The sequence below is a fragment of the Rattus norvegicus genome, chromosome 5 (genome assembly GCF_021556685.1).
Source record: "Rattus norvegicus strain SHRSP/BbbUtx chromosome 5, alternate assembly SHRSP_T2T, whole genome shotgun sequence".
NCBI lineage: Eukaryota > Metazoa > Chordata > Mammalia > Rodentia > Muridae > Rattus > Rattus norvegicus.
This window is the reverse complement of record NC_141538.1, coordinates 127,981,980-128,004,532: the sequence shown is the minus strand read 5'-3', so window position 1 is coordinate 128,004,532 and position 22,553 is coordinate 127,981,980. Positions and strand designations below refer to the sequence as shown.

General features: G+C 46.6%; 1 protein-coding gene and 2 long non-coding RNA genes across 5 annotated transcripts in view; 2 read left to right on the top strand and 1 right to left on the bottom strand.

Annotated features, from left to right (window-relative positions):
• Nucleotides 1-6,211, bottom strand: part of Yipf1 (Yip1 domain family, member 1) — a 35,263-nt gene extending 29,052 nt beyond the window's left edge. For 2 of the 3 annotated variants that reach the window (XM_087548166.1, XM_087548165.1), the window contains exons 1-3: nucleotides 6,123-6,211; nucleotides 4,620-4,699; nucleotides 2,986-3,149 (exon numbers count right to left, since the gene is read on the bottom strand). In XM_087548166.1, coding sequence (XP_087404292.1) covers nucleotides 2,986-3,149; nucleotides 4,620-4,650 — 195 coding nt within the window. In that variant the 5' untranslated portion in view covers nucleotides 4,651-4,699; nucleotides 6,123-6,211. The remainder of the gene's footprint in view (nucleotides 1-2,985; nucleotides 3,150-4,619; nucleotides 4,700-6,122) is intronic. The other variant, NM_199383.2, reaches the window with a different exon arrangement.
• A 97-nt stretch (nucleotides 6,212-6,308) lies between these two features.
• LOC134486960 (uncharacterized) lies at nucleotides 6,309-12,118 on the top strand. Its single transcript, XR_015621035.1, has 3 exons — nucleotides 6,309-6,388; nucleotides 8,529-8,718; nucleotides 10,966-12,118. It is a non-coding gene; the product is annotated as an uncharacterized LOC134486960 (long non-coding RNA).
• Nucleotides 12,119-15,704: 3,586 nt separating this feature from the next.
• On the top strand, nucleotides 15,705-21,063 carry LOC148005965 (uncharacterized). The gene is made up of 2 exons (XR_015621034.1): nucleotides 15,705-18,838; nucleotides 18,921-21,063. It is a non-coding gene; the product is annotated as an uncharacterized LOC148005965 (long non-coding RNA).
• Nucleotides 21,064-22,553: the final 1,490 nt, after the last annotated feature.

The window sequence follows — 22,553 nt, the reverse complement described above, 5'->3', positions numbered from 1 at the left end:
TGGAACTTGCTCTGTACCAGGCTGGTCTTAACTTAAGAGATCTGCTTGCTTCTGACTACTGGGATTAAAGGTGTGTGCCACAATGCCTGGGCCTAAGCTTTTCTCTTCTCTTCTTTTTTTTTTTTTTTTTTCTCGGAGCTGGGGACCGAACCCAGGGCCTTGTGCTTGCTAGACAAGCGCTCTACCACTGAGCTAAATCCCCAACCCCAGGGCCTAAGCTTTTCACGGCCACTGTTCCTCAAGATCTAGATCAAAAGTGTGTGCCATCCATTTCTGGACTGTACTTCATTCCAGATTAAAAGTCCAAATGAGAACAAGAACCAAGTAATAATAACACCTAATATGCTCTAACTATTCCCTGGTCAATAGCAAATGCATAAACAATAAGCTTAGCTAGGTGGGATCCTGCCCCATAGTCACCAATCCCCTAATCTGTTTATCTCCTGGACTCCATTGCACTCCTGCAGCCTTCTATTTTGTATTTTTCCTATTTTTTTTCCTTGTTACACACTCTCTGTGAGGGTAAACCATAGCACAGTCTAAACTGTGTTGTTTTGAGATCTCCCTTCTCAAAGCAATTAATTTGACTCTCTTCACGTTAGCCTCAGGCGGACTCTTAGGACAAGGGCAAAAAGCAGCCATTCTTCACCAAAATACCACAAGAACAGTCTCTTGACCACAAACTAAAGTTCTTCTTCTCTGAAACCTCTTGGGCCAGGTCTGTACAGTTCAATTCATACTTAGGAACAACGTCTTCCATATTCCTACTAGGACAGCACATTAAGCCCCACTTAAAGCATACCACTGCTGTTCAAATCCAAAGTCCCAAAATCCACATTCTTCCAAATGAAAACATGGTCAGGCCTATCACAGCCATACCCCAGTCCCTGATACCAACTTCTGTCTTAGTTAGGGTTTCTATTGCTGTAAAGAGACACCGCAACCAAGGCAATTCTTATGAAAAACATTTAATAGGGGCTAGCTTACAGGTTCAGAGGTTCAGTTCATTATCATCATGGCAGAAAGCATGGCGGCCTCCAAGCAAGCATGGTACTGGAGGAGCTGAGAGTTTTACATCTTGTTCCAAAGGGAAACCAGGAGAATGACTCTTCCAAACTGGGTGGAGCTTCAAAGCCCACCCCTATAGTGACACACTTCCTCCAACAAGGCCACACCTCCTAACAGTACACTCCCCATGGGCCATGTGTATTCAAACTACCACACTAGCCTTCAGGGCTAAGTCATTTCTCTCCAGCCCACTTTGTTCTTTTAAGGTACTATTTCATATACCCAAGGGCCTCTTGGTCAGCAGTGAAAACTGCCCTGCTCCTCTGTCTTGGCTCCTACCTTAGGCTGGTCCTCTAATGGCTATCATTTTGTTAGTAACTCATCTTCAGTCCTTGTCTCTATAAACATTTTAGCCAGGTTTGTGTTGCTAGGTTACAAGTATCCCACCTAAAGTTAACATTCAAGTGCTGGGTCCAGGCAATTGCAACAGAGAGACAAAAGGCCAAGGCCTGGTACTGGGCCTCAGAAAAGAGGAGAGGTGAGGCAGGGAAATGCAAGTGGCCTACAGGCAAGAAAATGAAAACAAGACCAGGAAGCTACGGGCAAACTGGTTAAGACTAGTCACTTCTCACAAGTTGCTCATTCTGACCAAGGTCAGTACTGTCCTTGTCAGTTTTGTTTCTGTTTACTTGAGAGAGAGAGTCTTACTATGTAGTCCAAGCTGGCCTTGAACTCTCAATCATCCTGCCTTGCCCTCTGGAGTGCCTTGACTTCAAGTGCATGCAACCATGCAAGCCTCCAGGGGCTTCATCATATGGTTATAGTAAAGCATCTTAAGAGCCTTGTCAGCAGGTGCTGTACTGGGGCCAAGCAAGTGCTGAGTCAGGAACAGAGTCTGGGTTTCTGTCCTTTCCTAGAGAACACATACATTCAAATCCGTTTCCTCTGGATGAAATGTAGCCCCTTGCTCCTGGCTGCTCCCTGTAGGGGAGCCTGCTGCCCACTTCTCTCACCCCAGTGCTCTGCAGACTTCTGATGTGTTTTCTGTAAGAGACTCACTTTCCCTTCACTGCAGGATGAATCAGTGTCTGATTCCTATCCTACTTGTGACAAAGGACCCACGTAGCTGACGATGATGCCAAAGAGCTGCACAGTGAAGCCACTGCTACCACACACTAAGCGAGGGCTCCTCTCAAGGGCTGTGGACATAATTCAGTGTGTGGAATACTGAAGAGTCTTCCCCACACACACCCTAACCCTGTGCCCACGGTCACAAAGACCCACTTGGTGTGTACGCCACCCAATCAGATGGAGGCCTCCATGTCTCCCTGTGGCGCTCCTACCTTGTCCTTCAAGTCCTACTGAGTCCACTCCCATTGCTTCGAATCAAGACCATTTTGCTTGGTGCTGTCTGGCCTTCTGGCCTCTAGTCTGTCTTCCCCCACCTTATATTTAAGGCCACCAAATCTAAATAATGTTTGAACTTACCTAGTTACATGGCTTAAACCTTTCACAGGCTCCTGATGCTTTTCAGAATGCAAGAGAGCTAAGTGAACTCTCTAGGTCCTGGCCCATCCAGAGCCTTACCTGCTGCCTTCCCTGACCCTTTGCTGCAGTGCAGGAGGAGGTGAAGCTGTCCCCACCACATCTCCATAACTTTACTGAGATCCTTCCCTCTGCCTCCCTCAACCTTGCCGATCTCCTCCCCCAGGCTCTCATTCCCTCTCTCAGCAAACTTAGCCAGGCATCACTCACTCACACGAGGAAGCCCACCCTGACCTCCCCTCTGCTTCCCAGTCCCACACACCCACAAGTGCTTCTCGTGGGCGATGACCTGTTTACCCAAGTGAGGTCAAGGGTCATATACCTTGGTGTCACCACTGCCTGGCACTGTACCAGGCATGTTAAATGAGTAAGTGCATGGACGCTAAGCTCTGAGAAAAGTAAAAGGACAGAAACTGGAAGGTTAGTTCAAACCTCGGTCTCATCAGAGTCATTGGTTCCCAGCAGCTCCTCATCCTCTTCTCTCCCCAAGCTCCCGGGAGGTCTGGGCTGGTGTTTGAAAGATACACTGGGGTCCTCGATGTTTATCGTGGTAGCATCTGGGTTTGCTGCTAGCAGTGTGGCTCCATCACCGAATTCTGAAATGAAGCAAAGCATAAAGGCCTGGAACCCCTCCCCCACTGGTGCTGGATGCTTTTCACCAAAAGCTCTGGTGCTGGAGATGCAGCTGGGGGAGGGGGGGGCGCATGTAGAGCACACGCCCAGCAGGCCTAAGGACCTGGCTCCCGGTCCTCAGCCCCGCCGTGAACCTTATCTATGACACGCAGCAAGAGGCTTTGGAAACAATCTCAGCACCAGGGAGGCTAAAGCAGGAGGGTTTGACTCAAGATCCACCTGGGCACAAGGCACAGCGAGGAGGGGAACCAGGGGGATCATCTGAATTGTCTTTAGTAGGGTTCCCAATCCATTGGAAAATCTCTGATTCAGGCAAGTCCTCATTACCACAGACACCACGGGGACCAAAAAGCAAAGTGGAAATAACGGAATAAGAATCACAGAAAGAGTAGGGCTAGGAACATCCTGGTGTGCTTCTTTTCTTTGAGCAGTGAGATTCATGCCGGTGATGACCACTCCCTCACAAAACAAACACCTCCCTCAGCTGAGAGGGTACCAGGTCCTGTTCTTGGGTGTGCTCACGTCTAACAAACAATTCTAGAACCTGCTTTGTCTACTGGTGACAGCATAGAAACAATGACTTCTATGCTGTAGGAGTTTTTGAAGTACACAAGAGGTGACAGTGTAGACAAAGCTTTCAGTGGAGGGGCTATGGGGAAGAACACGCTATGACATATACATATGAAGACGCCATGGTGAACCAATTACTTTCTGAATTGCTACCTGAAAAATAAGTAAATAAATGAGCAGAGAGAGAACAAAAGAAAGGAAAGTAAGGGTATGGGGCTCCAGTCTTAAGATGGCCACTAATCAGTGTGGCCAGTAAGTCACCTGTGTGTGTGTGTGTGAGTGTGTGTGTGTGTGTGTGTGTGTGTTTATGCACGTGCCTGTGCATGTGTATGTGTAAAGTGTGTAATCATCTGCACGTGTATGCTTGCATATGTACAAAGAGAGGCTAAGATTGACATCAGGCATCTTCCTCCATCACTCTCCACGTTATTTACTGAGGCAGACACTCTTATCCACTGAGTCATCTCCCCAGCCCTAGGTCAGAGTCTTCCAGAGGTCCTGAGTTCAATTCCCAGCACTCACATGGTGGCTCACAACCATCTATAATGGGATCGGATGCCCTTTTCTGGTGTGTCTGAAGACAGTGACAGTGTACTCATATAAGTAAAACAAATAAATCTTTAAAAAAAAAAAAGAAAAAGAAAACAGGAGGCAACTGCTAATTCTGAGTTTATGTGCCTGTTGCCCATTGGAAGAGTTCTGTGAGAAAAATAAGCAAACTAGAAAAACCTGGGAGTGTCCAACAGCCTCTTACCAGGATGTTGTTAATAGAATCCTTTGAGGTCTGTGTCAGTAATGAAATCCACTGCTGTGGCAGAGGAGGCTGCGATCACAAGATAAAGGTGGGGACCCTCCTGCCATACCTTCAAACTGCAAGTCATCCACAGCTGCCATTCAGCCAGAGGCTCTTCTCCCAGGGCTGAGGAAGAAAATGTCCGGGGATCTAAAACAAAGGAATAAATCAGCTTAGGAAAATGGGACAATCTGCAAAAAGAATTCATAGTAAAAGAATGTTTAGAGCCAGCTGTGGTGGTAGCTTGTGCCTTTAACCCCAACACTGTGGAGGCCGAGGCAGGCAGATCTCTATGAGTTTAAGGCTAGCCTGCGGGGTTGGGGATTTAGCTCAGCGGTAGAGCGCTTGCCTAGCGAGCGCAAGGCCCTGGGTTCGGTCCCCAGCTCCGAAAAAGAGAAAAAAAAAAAAGCTAGCCTGCTCTACACAGTAAGACCCTGTCTCAGAAATTAAAAATGATTCCTACATTTCTTTATCTTTTGTGGCTATGGGAGTCAGTTCTTTCCTTCCACCATGAGGGACACAGAATGGGACTCTGACCATGCTTGGGGACAGCCACCTTTCCCTGCTGAGCAATCTCCCCTGTACAATGCCTGCCTACTCTTTCAGTGGGGACTGATTGTTAATGTAACTATCACAGGTCATACAACTTGCTACTCAATGTAGCTCAGGAAGAGAGAGCATGTGTCGAGCTGAGCAGTCTCACTGAGTTAACTTAACGAGGAGGAGTGAGCCGGAGAATAAGGAAACTGACCTGGGGATAGAGTGTGTGACGAGTGAGAACTAAACACAGGAAAGTCCAGAAGCACTCAGGCCTCTCTCTGAGTGAGTGTCCAGCCCAGCCTGTGATCAGGACATCAGAATCCACCCAATGCAGGGAAGAACCATCCAGAGCAACACTGGACAGACTGATGGAACAGAAGGCTGGTGTCGTAGCACATTTGAATGCTTGCCTAGCATGCACAAAGTCCTGGGTTCAATACTCAGGGCCTGCAAATGCTGGTGCATGCCTGCAATTCCAGCACCGAGGAGATGGAGGCAGGAGACTGAGGAAGTTTTAGGTTATCCCAGGCTACCTGGTGAGCTCAAGACCATATGAGTTAGAAGAGGGCCCTTATCAACAAAAAGAGGCTGGCTGCAGGGGACACTCTCTGGCGCCTGAATCTTTAGGGGCCAGGTGCAGCCTCGAGATGCAAGAAAATGGAAGGAGAGCCTAGGATTTGGGAGAGGTGATGGGGAAAGCATCCCAGTGCAGCCGGTTTAAGGTCCTAGACCCTGGAGTCAGACAGACCTGGGTTTGAGTCCCGATTCTGTTACTTCTCTGATGTGTGTGCGCTCCTCCAGGACTCCTCATCTGTAAAATGGGTTCATTGTGGTGTCTAGACCATTCTAAAAGGTAGTGCATATAAGGCTCTTAGTGAAGAACCAGGCAATTAGTAGCGCTTGACTGTTTGGGACCCTGCACTCAGGGACCCGGGGAAACGCAGACAGGGTTTAGAGGGGGAAATGGTCGAGCAGCAGAGGCCCGGGCGGGTAGGAGATTCCCCAACTGGCCCAGAAGCCCTGATGCCCTCACCTCGCAGGGAGAGGGTCCAGCTGTCCAGGAATGATTGGGGCCTGTGATGATCTCTGCACTGGTAGCTGGTCAGCCTGGTCCCGGAAGCCGGAGATCCGGGGGAGGGCGTTGGATTTCTCCACCTCCTCCGGGCAGAGCACCGCCCCCTCTCTTAAAGCAAAAGCGGTCACCCAGCGAGGACTCCTTAGGCAACGGTGTCACCCTAGCAGCGGAGGATCTCTGAGCTGCGTCCCGCCCTTCTCGGTGGTCTTAAAGAGACATGCGAAGTAGGGCGAATTCTCAGGAGTTCGGGAGTGTTTTACTCTTTGTTTATTCGTTTTTCCTATGCAAATAGAAAAATGAAAAAGGATTGAGAAGAGGAAAAAAAAATACGTCACCAATTCCTGTTTTCTCTGGCCATGAAAACTTAACCAACTGGGAAGACTCCATAGCAGATAGCTTGTGAACCAAAGGAGTCCTCCTGTCACTGTTTATCTGGTGTTGGCCCCTCAGCTGTACCACCTAGGTGTCTGACAGTCACCTTGAAAACAGCAGGACTCGAGCAACAGTGGAGTAGTATGGAGAGCTACCTGTGGCCTGCTTTCTGCCTGGGCCTGGTTTATGAGTTCCTCCAAGCTTGGGAAACTGCCTCCTCCTACCCATAGAGGACTCTACCTGCTCCCCAGACTCCTGTTGCTCTATTAACCCCCTGGGTTTCCCCCAGCTTTGGCACTGCTTGCCTGGATTCTGTTTGCTCAGCTTTACCAGCCTGTGAACACTTTGAGAACAAAAAAGACCAGGAATGATTCTAGTCTCTGGGTGGCCAGGGTCAACCAAGGTGGTATCGTACAATTACTGTTCACAGTACTCTAACATGGACTGAAAGGGTCCATAGACAGTTCTTGCTGTCTGGGAGCAGTGTAAACAGCAGACAGCTGATTCACAGTTCATACAGAGAGACCAGTGTCTTTAGCCTATCCCACAGCAGACTTCCCATTTGATGTCTAAAATACTCCGATTATTTGTCGGCGCCAGCACCAACCTGGTACCGAGAATCGGGCGAAAGCCTACGGGATGAAAGAAACACACACACACACACACAGGTTATCGTGTCAAGCCAGGAGAGGAAGAGAGGAAGAGAGGAAGAGAGAGAGAGAGAGAGAGAGAGAGAGAGAGAGAGAGAGAGAGAGAGAGAGAGAGAGGAAGAGCGGAAGGAAGAGCGAGAGTGAGGAAGAAGAGTGAGAGTCTCCTGTAGCTTTATTCACTTATATACCCAAGTCTCCAGGTAGAAAATAACTGGGAAGCACAGTGGGAAACCCTGGCTCGTGACTACCTGGCTCATGACTTCGGTAACAAAAGACCAACTAGGAGGCCTGAATTAATTAGGGAGAAATCCCAGAAGACCAGCCTAAATCTCAAGGATAAAGGCTGAGGAAGTAAAAGGCAGAAGTAAATTGACCACCACCCAGGTGTGGTCCAGGTGTGTCAGTTCCACATGCGTCAGCCGGGCTCAGCAGAGGTCATGCAGTGGAGATATCGGGTGTTTACTACTTGGTCTTTTCTTCCTGTGCCGTAAATACATGGGAGAGGCCTCTGTCCAACAATCCCATGACTTTTACTGTGGCCATGCAGTTACAAAGCGGCCAGGCCCAAATCCAATATGGCACTACAATTATTTATCATGGTTGATAATGTTTTTCCTTTCTTTTTTTTTTAAAGATTTATTTATTTATTCATTTATTTTATGTATGTGAGTACACTGCCGCTGTCTTCAGACACACCAGAAAAGGGTACCAGATCCCATTACAGATGGTTGTGACCCACCACGTGATTGCTGGGAATTGAACTCAGGATCTCTGGAAGAGCAGTCAGTCCTCTTAACCGCTGAGCCATCTCTCCAGCCAGATAATGTTTTTCTAACTGGCAAGCAGTCAGGTGGAATCACACGCTAGCCATTTTAACTCCTGTGAAGGGACTTTGCAGGACCTCTGACTCTCAGAACAATGCTGCAAACTTGAAAGGGCCACCCTTGTTGTATAAAGGAAACCGGGCTTAGAGTACGTGCTGAGCACTTTTGGTGACTGTCAGGAATAAGCATCGGCTTATGAATCCAGTCATGCAAGCATGCCCAGCGCCGCCTTTGTCTCACACTCACCTGTTGCTAACCTCATCCCCGCTGATCTTATTCCAGCTACAGCAGACAGACCCTGAGCAAAGGTCACCCCAAACCCATGCTACGGGCTCCTCCTCTTCTGCACCAAGCCTTGTTTCTTCATCCACAGGTCATGGGACTCTACTAAAACCACCTAGGACCCAGGCTGGTGCATCCCAGATGTGCAGAAGGGAGAGCAGTTAATGCCTCGTGGGCAAATCCTTGACCAATGGAGTCAACAGTTGGTGAACCCAGGCATCTTTTCATGTCTACAGGTGCACACTGATGCTTTCAAATACCCTGAAGGACTGAGCAGCCAAATCCCCTTGATGACGTATACCCAAGATGGCTACCTCTCTTCCCTGACTTACACTTCCCCCTCCTCGCCTAGTCCTGGGACTCACACTGCATTATCCACATGAGAGCCCACTGAGGCACGTAGGCACCAAGCATGGACGCAGTCAGGTGTGTATTGGGGGCAGGTAAGTGCGTGTGGGTACAAGTGTTCACAAGTAGGTCAAACCTTTCTCTACCAGCTGCTTGTATAGCACCTCCTGACTATTGCAGTTTGTCTTCTATTTCTAATACATAGCATGGCCAAAGCAACCTGGAAGGGAAAGAGTTGACCTGGCTTATATGTCCCAGTCATAGCCCATTAGTGAGGAAAGTCAGGGCAGAACTGTGCAGGAATGCTGCTTACTGGCTTGTTTCACATGGTTTGCTCAGCTTGCTCTCTCAGACCACCCAGTACCACCTGCCCAGGGATGGCTCAACCCACAGTGGGTTAGGCCCCACCAAATCTATTATCAATCAAGAAATGCCCCATTCAAGCTATACCCTAGAAGAAGCAAGAAACTAATCGTCTTGGCAACAAAACAAAGAGAATGAAAGCACACAAACATAACCTCACATCCAAATATGAATATAACAGGAAGCAATAATCACTATTCCTTAATATCTCTCAACATCAATGGCCTCAACTCCCCAATAAAAAGACATAGATTAACAAACTGGATACGCAATGAGGACCCTGCATTCTGCTGCCTACAGGAAACACACCTCAGAGACAAAGACAGACACTACCTCAGAGTGAAAGGCTGGAAAACAACTTTCCAAGCAAATGGTCAGAAGAAGCAAGCTGGAGTAGCCATTCTAATATCAAATAAAATCAATTTTCAATTAAAAGTCATCAAAAAAGATAAGGAAGGACACTTCATATTCATCAAAGGAAAAATCCACCAAGATGAACTCTCAATCCTCATCTTCGATTGGTTTATATACAAGTGTGCAATTTCTAGGCTTGAAAGTAAAATGATGCTATCTGGTGCTGGATAGAGGAGCCTTATTTTTTATTATGGCAGCTTGCTATTTTTGTAACATGGTGATTTGGTTGAACACAATAAAGTACAGTAGTAACTGAAAAAAAAAAAAAGAAAGAAATGCCCCATTGACTTGCCTACGGGCAGTCTGACGGGGCAAATGCTCACTTAAGGTTCTCTCCTCCCCGATGACTATAGCTTGTGTCAAGTTGACAAAAATACCAACCAGCACAGGTACTATGAACACTAGTCAGTAGGGAAGAAACTCTGGGGTCAGTACTAGCTTGAATTCTCCATGTCCTATGACCCTATGTGTGGTAGCTCCATCAGAGGGTCTTATCGTCTGTCCTGGTCCATAACCATGAGCAACGACCGTGACTTGTTTTGTCCTGGGGGTCCCGTAGGGACCCCAACTAGAATAATTGAAAGATCCCTACCCCACATCTGGCACCAGTCCAGAATTGGACATCAGGCATCTTTTATCCTTTCTTACCTTATTCTTTAAGAAGGGCCTTCTCACTAGAGACTAGAGAACTAGAAACTCATTATTTTGGCGAGGCTGGCTAGGAAGCCCCTGGGGAGCCTAACTCCACCCCACCCCAATGCTGAGATTACAGGAGCACATGACCCCCCATGCCCTTTCTATATATGCTGGAGATTCACACTCCAATCTCCAGGCTTGCAGAGCAAGAGCTCTGACCCACCAAGCCATCTCCTCAGCCCTAGTACAGGCATTTGGAACCAGCCCACCCATGTGACAGAAAGCAGCAATAGCCCCATAGCTGGTGATAAGGTGGATGGGGCATGGGGAGGAGGGGCAGGCTGGCAGCATCACGATTCTTCAAGAGTCTAACTATGGCTGACTGAGAAGAGACGGACATTGAAAATAGGTGCTGAAGCCTTGGAAGAATAGGAGGTCCATGCTGACAATCATTAAGAAATCAAGAAATCGACTGGCTTTTTAGCTCTTGAAACAGGGTCTCACTCTGTAGACCAGACTGGCCTTGCATTCATAAAGAGCCCCCTGCATCTTCCCCACAAAGTGCTGGGATTAAAGTGTGTGATACCACGCTTAGCATGCAGACTAGCTTTTCTTTTTTTAAAAAAAATATTTATTTGTTTGTTTGTTTATTTATTTAGTATACATTATACAGCTTTCTGCCTGCCTGTATGTCTGCAGGCCAGAAAAGGGCACAGATGGTTGTGAGACACCATGTGGTTGCTGGGAATTGAACTCAGGACCTCTGGAAGAATAGACAGTGCTCTTAACCACTGAACCATCTCTCCTGCCCCAGACTAGCTTTTCTTTGTTTTTTTTTAATCTTTTATTCCATTTATTTCTTTACTTACATTTCAAATGTTATTCCCTTTCTTGGTTTCTTGTCCATAACAGACTAGCCTTTCTTAACTTCACTGGAAGCCCTGAGAAAAAAGGATCGGAGAAGCTGTCATCTTAAGGCACACTGTGGACACTGCAGAATCTCTGTAGAAGCTTTGAAGGAGACTTGTTCTAGGGTTTTTGTTTTTGTTTTTGTTTAAGTAAAGCTACCTGAAAATCAGTTTATTGTTAGGAGAGTCAATTGTCAAAGAGTCCTCAATGCACAGTCTCTTAGTCACCTCCACCTCAGTTCTAGCATGGACAGAAGTGAAAACCTGAGAATTGGATGTAGGCATTTGGGTAGAAAAGCCATACACAACTGACTGTCCCCTACTCCCATACTCCCTTGGGTCTCCCATAGAGGCAGAAGCAATATTTTTCCTGTTTCCCAAGAAAAGAATCTCCTCCTGCTTACAGATGCTATAACAGCACCAGGTAACTTTTTGTAGCAGCAAATACCCAAGAAAAGCAATCAAAGAGGAGAAGGTTTGTGTAAGCTCATGGCTCCAAGGGGTCAGTGTTGTAGGATATCTGATCACACTGTGAACCCCAAGATTGTGAACTGCAAAAAACCTCCTCTTGTGGTGTGGCTCAGCCTTAGCACACACCTTTAACCCAAGAGCTTTCTGTAAACAGGATTAAATAAAGTCAACCATCAGTCAAGAAGCAGGGTAAGCAGCCAGTTGGCAGGGGGTGAACATAGGAAGGTGCAGGGAAAAGAAAGGAGAGTCTTTGAGCTGAAGACGAAAGGTAGAAGTTTTAAGGTTGCCCCCCTAGGCAAAAGTTTAGAGCAGAAGAAAGAAACTGGTCGGGCCCTGGAATTGCAATTACACCAGCAGGTTCGGCAACTCTCTCCCAGGAACTAACAGACCATAAAGTTAGATTAAAATCTTAAAGAACAATCTTGAGAAACAGGAAGCTTCTCCCAGGAACTGGCTGACCATAAAGTTAAACAATCTTGAGAAACAGGAAGCTCCTCCTTGTGATTTTTCACTGGTATTCTCGACATTTTCCAATGATGCCCTCCCTACCCCCTTGGATTGTGGTTTCTTCCTTTAAATACCTCTTCTCCCAGCTACTTGGGGTTGAACTCTTCTACCCCTGCATGGGATATGAGCCTCAACCCCAGTGCACTGGTTCCTTTCAATAAACCTCGTATCATTACAGCAAGGACGGTCTTACATGAGTTCTTGGGGGGTCGCATCATCCCGAGAGTTGAGTGAGGGTCTCCCTGCTCTGGGGGTATTTCAAAGGGTATTTAAGACATCGTGGAGAAGGGGCTTTTTTCCTCTGGGATGTCAGTGAAGTAGGAAAGTCATCTGGGTGCTTTCTCTGCCTCTCTGAGCTAGCAGGCTTTCACCCCAGCATCTGGCTCCTGAGTCTTTATCAGTAAAATTTAACAGCTGGGGTTTTTGTTTTTGAATAACAGTTCAGCCTAAGGGGATCCGAATCCATTCTTTTGAGTTTAAGACAAAGCAAAATATCACCGTGGCAGGAGCAGGTGGCCCCTCACCTCCTGGCATTTAAGAAGTAGAATGGGACAGACAGAAAGAAGCAAGATGTTTTTGAGAGGTGTACCTCCAGTGCTCTCCTTCCTCCATTCTCTCCTATCTCCCAATAATGCCTTTGGATTATGATCCATCCTTGGATGAATGAGCTGATAAAGCCAGAGTCCTCATGATCTAGTCCTGTCCACAAAGCCCCATGAGCTAGCAACCCAACCTTTAGCCCGTGAGTATTGTAAGACCCCGAAGTGGCCTTACCTCAGGAGCATCATCCACAGAGCACAGATTGACAAAGTGACTGCTGCAATAGCATGAGAATATAAGGTTTTTAATCCACGTACGTGGGGTTGCTCATCCATGCAGGGAGAGGCAACCCCGAACCCAAAAAGCACACAACTTTTGTTTGTTACAGAGGGCAGACTTCAGCAACAGGGTTAGCTGGCCTCATTGGTGGTACACAGAACAAAGGATCTGGTCAGGTATTGGCTGGCCTGCACAAGGGGCTGTTCTGGGCTCAGTTGGTCACTTTCCTCATCCAGCCCTACACCTGGCCTTGGAGAATCACTGGGAAAGGGTTAAGTTGGCACATCCCTTGGGGGGGGGGGTGAGTAAACTGGGTGATCAGGCAGGGTCAGGATGACATCTTGTGGTTGTTCTTGGGATTCACCACAGAGAGGAGTAGGGAGTCTATCCGAGAACAGTTGTTTTTGTTTTGTCTTAACTTTAGTTCGGTCAGAATAGCCTGGTCTTCTGACTCAATATCTTGATCACCAAAACTTTGTCATAACATTAGGCAACCTAACGTCAGACGTATTTCTCAAAACCTTGTTTTTATAACTTTGTTTCCCATAACTATGAAAATATGAAACCTTATGTCCTCATGAGCCTCTGGGGGATTTCAGTCAAAGCCTGACAAACAGTAATTTGTTCATCATTGTTTCAGACTAAGGGACCAAGACAATTGGAAAGAACTAATGACGGGGACATCTGGCCTTGGATCCACGTGGAACTCAGTCACAGAAGGAGCCAGCCTAGCAGACTTGTGTAATAACTTGAAGGCACAGCTGAGGCACATTTGAAGAAATCGATGTGATAGCAACCCTGTCCTCCATCATGAAGGTCCCAGCATTAAGCCAATGGCATATCCATTACAATGGGCTTTGTTGTAAATATGTGGTGTTCATATATTTATACATATGTAAATTCACATATTTAAACATATATAAGCCACAGGGTAGTGCTTTTTTATCATTTTCAGCAAAGTAGCCCATGCATGGGATCATGTCCTTCCCCAGGTTGAAGTTCCTCTCTGTAGGAAGTCCTGGTTCCCAGGGAGAGGTCAGGGGAGAAAGGGATCAATTTTGCTCCCTAACTAGTTCCATTAGATTGGAGGCTGCAACTATCTCTTGACATTTTTGGTTCCTCTCTCTAGTGCTCCAGTGCAGTAGAGGAAGGCTGTGTGGTCAGGATAATCAGCCATGGATGCTTTAAAAAGTTGGGAGAAGGTGTGGTGGCCTACATCTGTAACTTGCTATTCAGGAAGCTGAGGCCAGAGGATTGCTGTGAGTTCAAGGGCATCCTGAGCTACAGAGACAGAGACAAAAGGGAGTTGCCTGGACACCTCCTGGGACTTCAACACCTATCAATGAAGATAAGCAGATAAGCAGGCAATTAAGCAACTACATTCTAGCAAGGACACTTAAGGGCTGAGTCACTCAGGAAGAGCATTCTAAGTTATTCCAAAATGCTGGTTAAGGCTGAGGGAGACTGGGAAGAGGCCATGGAGGGAGGAAAAGGAAGAGAACCGTTTGCAGCATCAGAGAGCGCAGCATTCTAATGGCTCCTTTACAACACCGCCTTGTGGACTGAGCTGTCCTCTTCAGTGAACAGACCCCTGAGAGATTCTGCCTGTTGCTCACCTCTCTTAGGAGGCAGGGACCATGTCCTAATGTAATACCTCAGTGAGACAGAGTGGAGTTGCAAGAGCACAACCTCTCTGCAGATGCCATCCGATCCCTCTCTAGGGAAACATCTTATTGCCTCCAGCTCTCACCTTCCAGACACCTCTGCTATGACTTGTGTGGTCTGTAACAAGGTCCTCACATGGGCCACCTGACAGGACTCTGCCTCAGGGCTCTTCCACAGGGACCTCTCATGGCCTTACATATGTCCAAAACGTGATGGAGTTAACGGTATAAGGACAAACAAGATCTCACTATATAGCCCAGGCTAGCCTCAATGTTGTAATCCTCCAGATCCAGTCTCCAAAGCCTTGGGATTGCAGGAGTGTACGCCAGTCTCTCTGGGAGACTTTTGGCTAAAGGAGATGAGTTCCACTGGCGAACTCTCTCTCACTTTCTCTCAGACAGATGACCCCAAGACAGATGTCAACAGATGTGACATTTTCTCTTGACTCTGGGCCTTTGACTTAGCTTTCCTTGCCTTTTCTAGCTAGCCCTGAAAGACCCCCTCCCAGAAAGGGAATTGTACAAGCCCAAGGCCCTCAACTATAGAAGTAAAAAATAAGTTTTTAGATACACAGACTCAAAACTAAAATAAGCCTGGGAAAGTTCAGATGTGTCCAAGCTTTGTGGGACAAGCTGACCCATCATCTAGACGAAACAGACCATAAAAGAAAACAAAATACAGAAACCAGCCTAAATTATTGATATTGCTTTATGGGCCACCTAACAAGAGATAAGCCCCTAGCCCCTGACATTCCGGACGCCCCAACCTTGCTGTGTGACAACCTCATTTGAATAGCCAATTGGGTGTAACCATACATCCGCGCCTCACTTGAATCCACCAACCATGCATCTGCTTCTGTAAGCCTGCTTCTGCTCCCCAATACCCTATAAAAACCTGCCCCTGGTTCTGTTAGGCGCGCCAGTCTTCCGAATTGACTGGGACGCCCACAGATACCTGTGTATCCTGATCAATAAAAATCCTCTTACAGATTGCAGCCTGTGGACTCGGACTGGTCATTGGGCTCGAGGATCTCCCTCCTGAGGGAAGATTCTCTCTGAGAGTCTTACATTATGGGGGCTCGTCCGGGATCGGAGATCCTCTGCCTAGAGACCACCGACCACCCACCGGGAGGTAAGCTGGCCAGTGTTTGTCTTGTCCTGTCTTGTCTTGCTTTGTGACTTGTTCTGTAAATGCTTAGTTACTTGGCTTGGGTCTAGACCGTTTGTATTTGAGTGGGCCAGAGAAGGAGCTGACGAGCTCGGACTTCTCTCCCGCAGCCCTGGAAGACGTTCCAAGGGTGTTTGGAGCCTGGTTTTTCGGGGCTCAGCCTGTATCGGAAGGATACGTGGTTTTGGGTTGGAGGAGAGAGGAGAGAGCCGGATCCACTGAAGGATCCGAACCCTCGTCGCCTCTGTCTGAATTTTTGGTTTCAGTTTGACACCGAAGCCGCACGGTGCGTCTGTCTGTCTGACTGTTGGAATTGTTTGTCTTCTTTGTGTCCTAATTTTCTTTAAACATCTGTGGAAATTGGTTATAGGATTCTTTGTCTTGGTCTTGTTTGTCTGGGTTGTTTTCTGTGGTATTGTCCAGTGTCTTTATGACTTTTGTTTCGTTTTTGGACTTTGGATAGATGACTGTGTTTAAAATCTTGGACTGACGACTGTGTTTGAAATCATGAAACTGTTTGCTTTGTTTGTCAAGGAGTTTTACTTGGTCCTCTTGGTGCTTAACTTAGAAATAATTTGCTTGAGAAAAATTGTTTTCTGCCGGGGAGTTTTATCTTTCTCTCTTAAGCCTCCTCCCCAAGGAGAGATGCTTCTCCCTTTGCTCCCCTTGTCCAGTCTAGCTGCTTTTAACAGTTGTGTATGAAGAACTCCAGGTTAGTGAGTGACCCTGTCTGAAGCAGGTATTAACAAGAGCCTGAAAGCTTTACCTTAGATCCTGAAAAAAAATTCTCCCTGTTGCTTAAACATTCACAGCTTCTAAGGAAGGGACAGCACAGAGTAGAAAAATATAGGGGCTGAGGGTGACAAGCATGCAGGCCTGCTAGCAAGCTGCAGGCTGCGCGTGGGCAGTGGCGCAGCTCAGGCCAAGTCAGCGTAAGAGGAGTTTCAAGGTGATGAGGCCAGCTGGGGTTGACGCTTTGACAACAAAAAGGTAATATAGAGTTAGTGGTTGTTTTATGAGACTTTTGGCCCTGAAAAAAAAATAATTCCAGTTGCTGCCTTCAGTGGCCAGATCTTCAACACTTGCTCACAGAAGGAGAGCGTTCATTAAGAGAAGTTCTTTAAGGAAGCCTGCCTTATCTGCTGGCCCTATTCCAAGAGAGGAGTTGATCTCCAGCATTAAATAACCTTCCCTGTTAGTCATCATTGACATGGAGAATACCTTTGATCCTATCCCCACAGCAGCCAGTTCCTGCCCCTGTGGTCAAAATGCCCCAGGTTGGGGGGCAGAGAAGCCCCTAAAATAGTTTCAAAAAGAATCTACAACAAACTGTGAAGAACTTTGTTTTGCCAGTCAAAATTTAGAATTCAGGCTTTGGCTATGGCCAAGGTCAGGATTAATGTTTTCTTTTCCATGGGCCTTTAGCCCACTGAGACAGTTTGGTAAAGGGCTGCTACTGAGGTCCTGAAAGTCCCAGGTGAACTGGTTACAATTCTTTTGTCAGCCACTTGGCATCTAGCACCCAGGTCCTAACCATCTCTCCATCCTTTTGTTATTAGTTCTTACTGGAAGCCTAGTGTCCTTCAGAGGCTGGGTCTCTTGAGAGGCAGAGCCACTGAGCTGGCACTGAAGGGAGGTACTTCTTAAGTAAAATCTAAGTCCAGAGAGACAGTCGGTAACAGATCAGCTGCCTCTCTGCTTGCCTTTCTGTTTCACAGACACAAAGCTTGTGCTTATTTTTACAACGGCCTTTTTGTCCCAAGAAAGCCTCCTGGTTTAGCTGTGTGACTAAATGCTGTTTGTCCTCTTCAGTGGACCTCTATTCTCTAGATTCTCTTCTTGTTTTCTCACCATCCCACTTGAGATGCTTGTTAGTAACTGTTACAGGTCTTCTTTACCACTGAGGAAAGACAGAATCCTACTAGAGGCCAGAAAGATAAATCCAGACATGGATGGAAGACCCTCACTCCTGACTGTTGACTTGAATACGCCTGAAGGTAGGGAGTACTCTGGGTCTGCCGCCAGACTCCAAGGGTGGGTCTCCGAGGGGCTAGAAAATGCCCCACCAATCTGGCTAAGATAAAGAAAAGATATAAAGAAAAAGTTACAGAAGGGTTAAGCTAAGTTGCTGAGGGTTAGTGTAAGTTACAGAGAAAGTAAAGTTGAAGTGTGGTTACATAAGTGGACAGCATCTAATAGCTGTGGAGGAAGATGCAGGAGATATGAAAGCGACTGAGGAAGAGAAAGAGGAAAGAAGGTAAAAAGAACAGGAAGCTAAGGAAGAAAAGAGACAAAAAGAAAAAGAAGCTAGAGAGCTAAAGAGGGATAAAAGACAGGAGAGGAATATATACTGGCCACAATAGTTAGGGAACCTAGGAAGACAGTACCTGGCAACAGAAGAGAATTCCTAGCTAAAGATCAGTGTGCCTATCACAAGGAAAAAGGACACTGGGTGAGGGACTGCCCCAGGAAGAACAAGAGGGGCCTCTCCAGCAGCCCAGAAGGCAAGCCTCTTGGTCCTAGAGTGCTGGCTATCCGCAAAGATAGAAGGGAAGCCTGCCCAGTTGTTTTGTGAATACGGGGGCCCAACACTCTGTGCTCCTACACCCAAATGGGCTAGTGTCCAGCAAAAGACCTTGAGTACAGGGGACTACCGGCAACAAACGATACTCATGGACTACCCGAAGAACAGTGGACCTTGGCGTGGGCCGGGTATCCCATTTGTTCCTTGTGATCCCAGACTGTCCCTACGAGTCTAAACCCTACAACCCTGCTCCCGGACCCCGACCTAGACACCCCCCTTCATGACTGTCAGCAGGAGCTCACTAAAGCACAGGAGTGGCATAAAGATCTGACTGACCAGCCACCAGAGGGGGTAGATGCCATCTGGTTCATAGATGGGAACAGCTTCTTAGAAAAAGAAAAAGATGGTCTGGGACAACAGTGGTAGATAAAAACAGAGTCATTTGGGCTCAGGCCCTACCAGAAGGCACCACTACTCAGAGGGTAGAGCTCACTTCCCTCACCAAAGCCCTTGAGCTGAGAAACAGACTTAACATTTATGTGGACAACAGGTATGCCTTTGCTACAGCCCATCAGCAAAGGGGCTGCTGACATCTGAGGGCAAGAAAAAAGAGATTCTGGCTCTGTTAAGGGCCCTCCATGACCCAGCCAGGCCGAGGAAGAGACTCTGCTACACCTCAACGAGAAAGAAAATCCTGCTACAATTTTTACAGGCAGAGGCCATGGTAAAACAAATGCATCAATAGACTCACTTAGGGGTAAACAAACTCATCCAGACGTTTTCAAAAACTAAATATTATGTCACAGGTCTCAAGTATCTCATGGAACAGATAGTGCACTGATGTATACCATGCCAAAAGGTAACTGTTTTCAGGAAAGTTGACTGTGGTAGGAGGCTCCGTGGGGAACGGCCTGGATACTACTGAGAAGTGGACTTCACAGAGATAAAACCAGGAAAATATGATTTCAAATGTCTCCTAGTGTTTATAGATATCTTTTCAGAAATAGATAGAAGTTTCCCCCATCAAGCAAGAGACGGCCTCAATAGTCATCAAAAAGATACTAGAAGAAATCTTCCCCCGATTTGGAATGCCCAAGGTAATCTGGTCAGACAACAGCCCTACTTTCGTTGCCAAGGTAAGCCAGGGTGTGGCCAGGTATTTAGAGGTTGATTAAAAATTACGTTATATTTACAGACCTCAAAGTTCAGGACAGATAGAATAAATAAATAAAATTTTAAAAGAGACCCTGACCAAATTAACCATGGAGACTGGCACAGACTGGGTGACACTCCTTCCCTCTTGCTCTCTTCAGAGCAAGAAATACCCCTTCCAGATTCAGCCTTACCCCCTTTGAGATCTTATACGGGGCCTCAGCTCCCCTGACTGTATTAGATGATGTTACTGAACCAGCATGTCATAATAATAATGATTTGTATGCCAGGCTAAAAGACCTACAGGCGATACAGAAAGAAATCTGCTCACAGCTGACAGCAGCCTATGCCCCGGGGACCCCCGAGACATGTCATCAGTTCCAGGTTAGAGACTACAGCTACACTGAGCCCAGACACTCGAGCCTCGCTAGAAAGGACCGTACCTGGTGCTGCTGACCACCCTGACAGCCGTCAATTCTCAGCCCTCACCAGCCGCGTACTAGCTGTTGGGGCTGAGAGCTGGGACCTAGAGGGACACTCAGATCTTCAAAAAGCTCCCTAGACTTAAGTGACTGGGAGGTTGCTATAATGCTCACTTGAGGAATGTGTTTTAAAAACAAGAATTTCATGTTTGCCTGTTTGCCCTGGGTTCCCTCGGAATAGGTGTAAGGATAGGCTTGATTTTTATTGCAAATGATGTAACATTGCATATGTTAGTACTCCTAACACTTCTTGGGACTGTGCCTCAGGGATCACAACCTATATAAGTTTAGAAGTTCTAAAAGACCTTGGTGTATAGGTTCAGATAGTGTCCAGATTAAAATCCTGATGCTAAAGACTTAATAAAACACAAAAGAGAGTTGAAAATTATTTAAGGCTATCTAGGTGCTACAAGGGCAGCACAAGGACATCTGCTGTTGCCCTACAATGCAAGGCTTATAGAGAATTAAGAACTGCCATTGACTCAGATATAAAAAAAATAAAAAAGACTTTTTAGCTGACCTCCAAGAATACCTAACCTCCCTCTCAGAGGTAGTCCTTCAAAATAGGAGATTAGACCTGATATTCCTTAAAGAAAGAGTCTGTGTGCTACACTAAAAAAAATGTTGTTTCTATACAGATCAGACAAGAATAGTAAGAGATACAGACTTTCAGTCATTCAAACTTTTGTGCTGAGACAACAGTATCAGATGGTAAAACAACAAAAAACAGAGATACCTTAACCAAGTTGAGTGGAAGATTCCACTCAAGGACAAAAAAAGAAAATGGGGGAATGAAAGACCCCCTCCCAGAAAGGGAATTGTACAAGCCCAAGGCCCTCAACTATAGAAGTAAAAAATAAGTTTTTAGATACACAGACTCAAAACTAAAATAAGCCTGGGAAAGTTCAGATGTGTCCAAGCTTTGTGGGACAAGCTGACCCATCATCTAGACGAAACAGACCATAAAAGAAAACAAAATACAGAAACCAGTCTAAATTATTGATATTGCTTTATGGGCCACCTAACAAGAGATAAGCCCCTAGCCCCTGACATTCCGGACGCCCCAACCTGCACGTATTCTCTTGCTGTGTAACAACCTCATTTGAATAGCCAATTGGGTGTAACCATACATCTGCGCCTCACTTGAATCCACCAACCATGCATCTGCTTCTGTAAGCCTGCTTCTGCTCCCCAATACCCTATAAAAACCTGCCCCTGGTTCTGTTAGGCGCGCCAGTCTTCCGAATTGACTGGGACGCCCACAGATACCTGTGTATCCTGATCAATAAAAATCCTCTTACAGGGAGCTGGGGATTTAGCTCAGTGGTAGAGCGCTTACTTAGGAAGCGCAAGGCCCTGGGTTCGGTCCCCAGCTCCGAAAAAAAAGAACCAAAAAAAAAAAAAAATCCTCTTACAGATTGCAGCCTGTGGACTCGGACTGGTCATTGGGCTCGAGGATCTCCCTCCTGAGGGAAGATTCTCTCTGAGAGTCTTACAGCCCTTACTATGCTAATTTAACAGAAAACCTCAAACAGAACCTGGGGCATACTAGTAGCTCAGTTAGTAAACTGCTTGCCCAGCATGCGAAAGTCCTGGGCTTAATCCCCAGCACTAGGTGTGGTGAAGCCTGGACTACGAGAATGCCCAGCGATATCTCATAGGATACGAACATAGGAGAGAATTCAGAGCCCTCTTCCTTCCGTGGCTTACTGCGCCCTCATGGAGCCCCACCCCAAACCGAGAAGCTGAGGCCTGAGGGTGAACAAGATCCTGAAGGATCTGGAGGACTCCTGGTGTTTAGGAACAGCAGCAAACCTAAAAACCCAAAACAGGACACAGAAACAAAGCAAAAAAACCCTTTATCTTTGGGTGTGATAGTGCACACCTTTAATTCCAACATTCCAGAGGCAGAGGCAGGCAGATGTCTGGGAGTTCAGTGCCAGGTCAACATGTCAACATAGCAAGTTCTAGGCCAACTAGGACTACATACTGAGAGCCAGTCTCAAAAAAACCCCCAACTTTATCATCATCATCATCATCATCATTATTATTATTATTATTATTATTATTGTGAGTGGGAAAGGGGTGAATGTGTGGGGGCTGAGGGGGGAGTATGGGGGTGAGTGTGTGTGGGGAGTGTGTGCGGGGGGAGTGTGGGGGAAGGGGGGAGTATGGGGGAAGGGGAGAGTGGGTAGGGCGAGCGGGGGGGGGGGGTGGTGAGTGCATGCGCACTTCACAGTGCATGTGTGGAAGTCTGAGGACAGTTTTGTGGAGTCAGGTCTCCATCTCTATGTGGACTCTGGGGAATCAGACTCAGGTCATTAGGCTTGTACCTGCTGAGCCACCTTGCTGGCCCTTACTTATACTTTTTTATAAAATCTATGGTAAGTCTGCACATGGTGCATGTATATGCCCATGTATAAGTGTGCATACTTGTACATGTATATGTAGAAGCCAGAGGACAACCCCAGGCATCATTCTTGAGAACTCCTCATCCACCACTTTGAGCCAAGGTCAATTTCTGAACTAATGTTACTGATGGTTTTGAGATTAGTTTTCTAGTTAATGAAGCATTAACTTGCTTTTAATTTTCTTTTTTCTTTTTTTCGGAGCTGGGGACCGAACCCAGGGCCTTGCACTTGCTAGGCAAGCACTCTACCACTGAGCTAAATCCCCAACCCTAGGTAAAGATTTTTTAAAAAAGCAAGAAAAATAGTTTACATGTAGCAGTAAAATATTTACATCTTAGAAAGAAAACAAGAACAGTGTATTTGAAGACATTACCCTTCAGAAATAAAGACGAAA